This window comes from Vombatus ursinus, unplaced genomic scaffold (assembly GCF_900497805.2).
Source record: "Vombatus ursinus unplaced genomic scaffold, bare-nosed wombat genome assembly UNPS02014797.1, whole genome shotgun sequence".
NCBI lineage: Eukaryota > Metazoa > Chordata > Mammalia > Diprotodontia > Vombatidae > Vombatus > Vombatus ursinus.
In genome coordinates, this window is record NW_020954575.1 from 15,220,190 (window position 1) to 15,229,345 (window position 9,156).

The 9,156-nt window shown below is 47.5% G+C and overlaps 1 protein-coding gene across 1 annotated transcript; it reads right to left on the reverse strand.

Annotated features, from left to right (window-relative positions):
* Positions 1-24: 24 nt before the first annotated feature.
* Positions 25-4,694, reverse strand: LOC114049304. Its single transcript, XM_027870561.1, has 5 exons — positions 4,243-4,694; positions 2,549-2,661; positions 1,670-1,762; positions 1,215-1,385; positions 25-818 (listed from the first exon to the last, which is right to left on the reverse strand). The coding sequence occupies exons 1-5, from the start codon at positions 4,397-4,399 to the stop codon at positions 699-701; spliced, it is 654 nt and encodes a 217-aa protein (XP_027726362.1). The 5' UTR covers positions 4,400-4,694; the 3' UTR covers positions 25-698.
* Between the last annotated feature and the right edge of the window lie 4,462 nt (positions 4,695-9,156).

Here is a 9,156-nt window from a genome sequence, read left to right on the forward strand (position 1 = left end):
AATTCAAACAGGGTTAAAAGCTGCTTCGTAGCTTAGGCCCAGGTTCATTAAAATTGAGGGTCAGGATAGAAAGTGCGTTTACCCATTCCAGTCGTCTGTAGCATTTGCTGTACTCTGTGTGGGAGAAGAGACGTCCCCCTGCCAGCCTCTGTCTGGTGTGGCATGTGCAGTGATTTACCTGGTGCCTGTGGTCCCTCTTTGATTGGCTATTTCCGAGCAGAGAGGCCTGAAGAGACCAAGAGTTCTTTCTAAGACCAGAATAAAGATTTCATTTCTGTTCATTCCAGAAGCCCCAGGAAGCTGGAACAGGAAAGGCTAGGACTCCCGAGATCCAGTTATAAATCGTTTTCTTATTTTTTCTGTGGGCCTTGAATAAGACTCCCCTCTCTGTAATTCACTTTACCCTTTGTGCTTATGGGCAGTAATGTAGGCCCATCACTTCCTTGCAAACAATGGAGGGAGCTTTCTAGGATAGAGGACCAGAAATTTCAGGGAGGGTGGGATGGCCACAGAGGGCAGTCCCCAAAGATGTGTTATCAGTGAGATCCTCCCATAGCACTGTCTTGAAGGCACCAAAGGGCATCTAGCACAATTGGAGTCTGGCAGAGGCCTCCCTCTAGTGGCAGCTTGGTACCACCTCTGCTGCCTGGGTTGGTCTGGGATAAGGAGGTGGCCAGGAGGAGGCTGCTTGCATGCTCCTACACTGCAGTGTTCCTCTGAGTAGGGAAGGCAGTTGTTCTCTGGAATGGGTGGGCAGAACCAGAACTGGGGGGCACCTCGGGGAGCGGTCCCAGGGATTCCTCATAGGTTGGTGGAAGCTGGTGAAAGAAGAGAGATGTCAGCTCTGTTAAAAAGTAGAGAGGGGGAAGCTTCCCCAAACTCTGGTTTCTGCACTTCTCCCACCCCCTGGCCTCTCCATTCAGCTTCCTTTTCCCCCTGGAAGAAGTTCTGGCCCTTTGTAGAAGCAAGTTGGGTTTGAGCCATTGTCTCCCAAAGCAACCCCTCTCTGCAGAAGCCTGTTTCTCGGGGTTGTCCTTCCCTCAGTGGAAGAAAACCCATCCTCCTCTACCCCAGTGATATAGTTGAGTTGTGGGTGTCCTCCAACAGTGACTCAAATGAGGGAGCTTTGTAAGCTGAGGGTGAAGAGGGACTGGTTGAGGGTTAGGGGTGACTTCTTGGAAACCCTAAAGAAGTGATTGTTAAGACAGGAGCACCTCTCTGCAGGCCCATAGTCCAAAACGATGTGCAATCAGCCGGTGGATCTGTTGCTGCCGGTCCTTCTTTCGCACACTCTCATAGCTGGGAAGATGTGGGGGGCGCCAGGGGGGTAGCTGGTAGTTGTTGGGCAGTCCCACGCAGAATATTTCATCACTCTGGAAATGCCCCTGTAATCAACAATATCTAGTGACCCTCTCTTTCCAGGAAGGGGACAGAGCAAGCATACCCATTAGCCATTGTGTGGATTCCTTTCCGGAGCATTGTCCTTGGGTTTTGTGTCCCAAGTTTCCATTCCTTTTGATCTATCTAAGGATCCTCTTTCCCCCACAAATATTTCCAGTTTCTCACAGCCCATTCCCTTCTTCTATCCTCCAATTTTGAGTTCTTTGTTCTGATTTCTCTACACAAAAGTCTCACCTTCATTCTCTCATTTGGAACAGAAGCAACTCACCTGCATTCTAGTTCTCATCCTCTCTGATGGCTGGGATCTGGCTGGGGGTCCCACCAAGTCCTGGTTATTGCTAAAGTAGGGAGGGGGACAGTCCTAGGGGAGAAGGACCAAAGGTGAGCCACCTCACCCTCACCCAGCTCCAGGTTCCCCAGGTCAGTAAGCACCTGCCTGACTCCTGGACAGAGGCCCAGGTCCTTCTTGGGAGCTTCACATTTCTTTCCTCCCCTCACCCCCAACCCATTCTACTAAGTCGAAACCTCAGATCCTTAGCTTTTCTAAAACCCACTTGGCTGGAGAAAGTTTCCGTTCCTTCACGCCCTGCTGGCCCTTTAGAGAAATAATCCCCTCTGTCTTGCCAGGTCAGAATCTAGGGGAAGCTGTGGTACAGAAGTTTGGACAATCTGCTAATGCTTATGGTGTCTGTATCCCTAAGGACTGTCTCCTTAGCTTCCTCCATTCTGATTTTCCCCATCCTTTGTCTGCTTCTGAAGTAGGGGACCCTGGGTTTTCCCCTCCAAGCTAGAGAAAGTGAGAGTGCCCTGTTGCTAAGAGAGTGGGAAAAAGCATTGTCTTCACTGAGAAGGGCTCTTTGGCTTAGCTCTGGACAATGATGGGAGTGGGGGAGGGCTCAGAGGCAGTTAACCCTTCCCCAACCCACTGTTACTGACTTGGGGGCTATGCAGCCCCAGCCTTAGAGAGTCTACGCTAAAAGCTCTGGAAAGAAGGGGTGTTCGTTGGAGGCAGGACTGGAAAATGTCCTTTGCTTCTCTGAAAAGAAAGCGCTGGCCCCCAAGAATGTCTACCGTGTACATGCATGGTGCAGGGATGTCATGGCAAGGAGGCAGAGGCAGGCCTGGGAAAGGGAGGGGAAGTACTCACACACTGGCTAGGACCCTGGAAGAAGCGGCAGGAGCAGAGGAACTGGCAGCACCGGGGTTCCCGCTGGTAGAGCAGCAGCAGCAAGATGGCCAGGACAAACACGAAGGATGACACTACCCACCACCACACCAAGGCACAGTCAGGGGCCCAGCCTCCTGAACCTTCCTAGCTCTTCCCCCAAGGGCTGTGGGGAGTAGCCAGCATCAGTCAACCTCAGACCCACCCTTCCCTGTCCCCCCTAAGAAGGGAGTCTCCCCCACATGTCTTTGGTGGCATGGCTTGGCTGAGGGAATATCCTGTTTCTACTATGGAAACTGAGGCAGAAAAGGGACAAGCTCTGGGCTTCCTGTTTCTGATTACATAATTGACGTTGGAAACATGCATCGTATATGACTCCTTGCTTCTGAGAGCAGGGAAGTTTGGGATAACTATGTGGTCAGTTAGGGGGTGGGACTCTGATTCCTTCTAGTTCTGAGATGATGACATACCCCTTCCCCTGTCAGCCCTGGGAGAGATGTGTGCATACTGGTGATATCATTCCACTTTACAAAGAAGCTGAGGAGGAACTTGTCCCAGGGCCACCCCAAGGATCAGTGGTAAAGCTGAGAACCTAGGAGTCCTTTCAGGTAAACCCAAAGACCTGATGTAGGTACCCTAGGGGACCCTAATAATAATAGCTAACATTTAGCACTGTAAGTTTGCCAGGCATTTTATACATACAGCAACCCTGTGAGTTAGATGCTGTTATCCACATTTTAAACATGAGAAAACTCAGATCTAGCAATTTAGCAACTTGCCTATGGCACACAGAAAAGAAGCGTCTGAGAGAAGATTCCACCCTGGGACTTCGTGACTCCAAGTGACTTCTAGATTTCATAGAATTCTTAGCACTGAAAAGGGTCATCTACTTCAGCTTTCTAGACAAGCAAGATCCTGTCTGCAGCATACTCAGAGGGGTCAGCATTTGTCCTCAGCTTGAACATTTTCAGGATGGGGAACTAACTACCACTGTGTTGAAATGAAAACGTCACCAGACCTATTGAAAAGACTTGGGTTCAAATTCTGGCTCTGTGACCTTAGGCAAGTCACTTAGCTCTTGTAGGACCTGGTTTCTTCACATTTTAAATGAAAGGCTTGGACTAGAACTCTAAGATCCCTTCTGATTTTGAATCCATGATCTAAGGCAGCTGATGCCGTTATCAAACAGTTTTTGTTATGAGAAAGTTTTTGTATGGAGCCAAAATCTGCGTTCAAAGAACCACAGAATCATCTTAATTGCTGTGCTGAATGATAGCAATTTGAAGATCCCCATCACATTCTCCCTAAGTTTCTCCTCCAGGTTAACCATCCTCAGCACCTTCATCATGGGACATAGTTTCTATTTCACTCCCCATCTTCTTTTGGACACATTCCAATTTATTACTATCTGCCCTAAAATGTAATACTTAGCTTTCTGCCCCTTCCATCTTTTCACCCACCACTTCCAACCCCAAGGAGAAAGGGGACCCCTCACCCGCAGCCCATCCTGTCAGAGTTCTTTGAACAAAAGGTGACTCGGAATAGGGGCCTGTGGCCCAGCTGTTCCATACTCTACCACTTGGAGTGAAGGGGCTGGGTTCACCTCTCAGGACTAGGGGCAAAGGAGTCTGCCTGGGGGGACAGGAGAAACTGCTAGGTGCCTAGCTAGTACTCACCTGTGGCAATGGCGATGGCGAGAATGTTGGTGTCCATGGAGATCTGGGGCTGGGTAATTTTTATGCAGGTCAGTGGGATAGTGGGTGAAGGCATTGACCCCAAGAGCGAACCTGGAGGCAGCCAGCAGCACTGGCCAGGCTGGGCCAACACGGGCATCAGTCCCAGTTTATCTGTATCGGGGGCTCTCGGTTTCCAGCCACTCCTGCCCTCTGATCTGATTGAGAAGGATCTGGAGAAGCCTGGTCACTCTTCGTCCTGGGCAATATCATGCCACAGGCAGTGCTCCCAGGAGCTGCCCAGCCCCTTCAGTGGTGGGCTCTGGACCAGGTAGTAGCTCCATCTATAGCAGCACGTGGCTCCCACGGGAAACCTGCTGGGATGGCTTAGCCTCCCCTCCCCCTGGCTCAGGCTCAGGCTCCCATCGGCCCCTGGGGAGCTCCAGGGTCTGGCACTATTGGCCCTCCAACTGAGAGTGGATCTTTGCATCTTGGTCCCCTTATCCCAGCCCCCAATCCCCTCCTGCAGTGAGACAAACTCTTCTCCCCGCCCATCTGCACTTCCCATTGGACCAGGAAACCAGACTCCCAGTCCTGACTGGCTGCATCCAGGCCTTGGGGCTACTCCATGGAGCCATGAGTCTCCCGTTGCCACAGAGACCAAACACACACGGCAGAAATACAAAAGCTGCTCTCCTCAGGGCAGCAACCTGGCCTTTTCTTTCTTTCTCCCCACGCTTTTTTTTTTTTTTTTTTTGGCTCTCCAAAGGAGTTATTGTATAGCCATCGAAGCCCCAACGTCCACTTGCCCGCCTTCCCTCCAGATCTCAGATCTCAGTCTCTAACCGCAGGGGCCAGGCAGGGGAGGATTTCCAAGCTCCTACCACATTAAAAAAATTAAAAAAAAAAATTTTTTTTGTCTGCACCAACCAGTACAGATACATTAGCCCGACACGGTTTAGATTTATTAGAGGGCTCCTTCAAGAAAGACTCTCAAGCCTTAATCATTTGCATGGCAGGAGCAAAAGATTTCTCCAGCCCAAGTTCTCTGGTTATTTTGTTTCTGCTACTTTGGTCTTGGAATCTATGGAGAAGAATGAAACAGTTCAGCCTTTAGAAGGCCCCATGGAGCCTCTCCTCTGAACCAGAGGCCTTCCTGGTTGCTCCGAATATTAGCCCCTTCTCTTGCACTTCTATTTCACTCCTTTTTTATATATTTATATTTATTCAATTTATAGTTATACAGTTTATATTTTATATGTTTGTGTCCCCCACTAGAACACAGGGAATAAGCATTGATGAAGCATCTACTATGTCCCAGGAAGGGCATGTAGGTGGTACAGTAGATAGAGTGCTGGCCCTGAAGTCAGGAAGACTCATCTTCCTGAGTTCTGATCTGGCCTCAGGCAATTATTAACTGTGTGACCCTGAGCAAGTCACTTAACCCTGTTTACCTCAGTTTCCTCATCTGTCAAATGAGCTGGAAAAGGAAATGGCAAACCACTCCAGTATTTCTGCCAAGAAAACCCCAACTGGGGTCATGAAGAGTCAGACACAACTGAAAAACATATACCAGGCACTTCAAGCGCTTCACAAATATTTCCTCATTTTATCTGTGTAAGTAGGGATTGTTTCATTCTTTGTACTTGTATTCCGAGTGCTCAGTGTATTCTCTGGCATATAGGCTCATGGAGCTGACTTCAGAATCCATCCAGTCCAAATCCCTCATTTTATAGATGGGGAAACTGAGGCCTAGGGAGGTGAACTGACTTGCCCAGGGTTACAAAGGTACTAACAGAAGAGGGATCTGAACCCCGGTGTAACAAATGCTTGTCAAGTGAAGTCCCACTTTCCGCAAGAAGCCTTTCCCAGTCCCTTCCGGCTTTTCCCCTCCAATTTATCCTAATAAATCGTGTTTGTTTTCATCTTATCTCTCCCACTAGATTGTGAGCTCTTTGAGGGCTGAGGCTGACAGCGGTTTTTTGCCTTTGTTTATGTCCATAAGTACTTAGTATATACATACATATACACATATACATATATGTATGTATATATATTCAGTTGATTCAGTCCCGTCCAACTCTTTGTGACCCCATTGGAGTTTTTCTTAGCAGAGATACTGGAGTGGTTTGCCATTTCCTTCTCCGGTTCCTTTTACAGATGAGAAAACTGAGGCAAACAGCGTTGAGTGATGTACCCTGGGTCACATAGCTAATATCTCAGGCCAGATTTGAATTCAAGATGAGTCCTCTGGACTCCAGGCCTGATGCTCTGTGCACTGTGATGCCATGTAGCTTCCATAGAATAGGTACTTAATACTTACTGACTTGATTAACCACAAAATGGAACAAAACAGAAACATGCTGAACCCTAAACATACTTATGTATTTTGGAGGAATGGGCAATCAGTATGGATGTTTGATTTCAACAGTATAAGGAACTCCCATTGTGAGGACTCTCTCCATTGGTACTGATCTGGAGCTCATCTGTGGCTCATTGTCTTCCCACAGCCCTTCCCAGCTGTTAGTTCTATATATAGTGTTTGGGAGCACTGGGAGGTCTTTTTTTTCCCCTCTTCGTAGTACTTTTTCTTGACCTCTCCTTTGTGCTTATCTCTTTTGAAGCCTCATCTAGACTTCACAGCTAGTGCCTTCTCCAACAAATTAACTTCTATTTATTTGTATATATTTTGCATGTTATCTCTCCTCTCCTGTTAGAATGTAACCTCCTTGAGTGAAGCAACATTTATTAAGTGCTTACTGTATGCCAGGCACTGTGCTAAATAGTACAGATACAAAGAAAGGTGGAAATCAAAAAGTTTTAAAATGCAGTCTCTTTTCTCCAGGAGCTCACAGTATCATGGGGGGACAACATGCAAACAACTATGTACAAACAAGATACATACAGGATAAACTGGGAGTAATCTCAGACAGAAGGCACTAAAACTAAGGAGAATGGAGAAAGGCTTTTTGCAGAAGGTGGGACCTTAGCTGAGACTTGAAGGAAGCCAGGAGAGAAAGATGAGAGAGAATTCCAGGCATGAGGACGGCCACAGAAAATGTCCAGAGTCCAGTGGATAAGTGTCCTGAGAGAGGAAGAACGAGTAAGCTGGATGACAGATTACATGGAAGGGAATAAGGTATAAAGGCAGGAAGGAGGCAGATTATGCTTAGCCAGGTTGTCCCATTTTGTCTTTGTATCGCCAATACCTAGCTTGGAGGTACTAAGAAATCAAGTGACTTGTCCAGGCAGACACAACTAGTGTGTGTTAGAAATCACACTAGAACTCAGGTCTTAGCTCTCATTGGGACTAATTGAAGTAGCCTAATTGGTCTCTCTGCCTCCATTCTCCCCCACCAATCTATACAGCTGCCAAAGTGATTTTCTTTTTGGCTAGGTAATGGGGTTAAGTGACTTGCCCAGGGTCACACAGCTATTAAGTGTCAAGTGTCTGAGGCCACATTTGAACTCAGGTCCTCCTGACTCCAGGGCCAGCGCTCTATCCACTGTGCCACCTAGCTGCCCCGAAAATGATTTTCCTAAAATACACATCCCTGTTCAGGAAGCTGACAGCTTCCTTTGCCCTTGGAATCAAATGTCAAAACCCTCTCTTTTTGGCACAGAAAGCCCTTCACCATCTGGCCTTGGCCCACCTTCCCAAGCTTATTACACATTCTTTTTCATTTACTCCAAAGTGGCCTTTTTGCTGTATCTCACATATGATATTCCGTCTTCCATTCTGGGACCTTCAAATGAGCTTCCCTACCCCCTGGACACATTCTTTTCATTTTTTCTTCTTGAAAATTCCTAGCCTTATTTTGCGCTCAGTCTTGCCATGAGGGCCTCCCTGGTCTACTTCCCACAGCCCTTCCCAGCTGCTGGTTCTACCCGCTACTCAAATTACTCTTTATTTCTATGTATATTTTCTATGTGGACCTACTGTTTCTACAGATAGATTGTAAAATCCTGGAGGGCAGGAACAGGTGTCGTTTCTGTCTTCTTATCTCCAGCACCTAGCACATAGTGGGCACTTTATAAATGCTAGTTGGTTGCTCTCTCTCTCTGTTCATACATATATATTTGCATTTGAATTACCTGTGGCCTAGTGGATGGATAGAATGAGGGACTTGGAGTCATACTCAAATGTATACTGAATGACCCACAGCAAATTGCTCTCAGCCTCAGTTTCCCCATTTATAAAATGGGGAGCACTCACCTCCTAGGATTGCTGTAAGTAAACAATATATGTAATATATAAGCGCTAGTTGCCATTGGATTTGTAAACACACATATACCACACACAAGCTGTTTCATGGGTTGCCCTGGGCAAAGAACTCATTCCAAAGTCATCAGGCTATTGGTGGTGAGCTCTCCACCCCCACCCCTAACCCCTCAGCTTGGCTGGTCCTTGGAAAATATTTAAGTGAACTGGTAACCAAAGTTTGTTGTTGTTTTGTTTTTAACTAGAATGAAACCATGGCTCTTTTTAAAAACACCATGCCGTCTTTAAAATCAGAAAAATAACATCCTGACATCACCAAAGCTACCTCTAAATCCAAAGGTATCTTCACTTGGTCTGAATCCCGGCTTCCACTTTCTGGGTCATCCCCAAAGAGTTGGGGGTTGTGTGGCAAGCTCCTGGTTAGGGTCGCCCTGTCCCGGACATGCAGGAAAATACTCCCTGGAAACTGGGTCTCTTCAGTTAAGCCTGTCAACCCTCCCTCACTACCCACCTTGTCCAGGTTCTGGCAGAACTGAGGCCTTCCCAAATCCGACTCCATCAGTTTTCACCATATCCCCACTATCATCCTGGGACCTGCCCCAGCCTGCTGGTTTTTAGGGAGAGGATGGGATGACCCCATTATTTCTTCTCTCTCCCCTTCTCTCCCACCTACCCAGGAACCCTTGTTTTCTGAG

Bases quoted from the DNA above. Each gene is read 5' to 3' on its own strand.
- LOC114049304 (XM_027870561.1), bottom strand. From the start codon at position 4,399: ATGCCCGTGTTGGCCCAGCCTGGCCAGTGCTGCTGGCTGCCTCCAGGT. The intron at 1,386-1,669 runs GTGAGTTGCTTC...TGTTGATTACAG, and splicing joins GGATGAGAACTAGAATGCAG to GGGCATTTCCAGAGTGATGA. The intron at 819-1,214 runs GTGCTCCTGTCT...TTCTTTCACCAG, and splicing joins GACTATGGGCCTGCAGAGAG to CTTCCACCAACCTATGAGGA.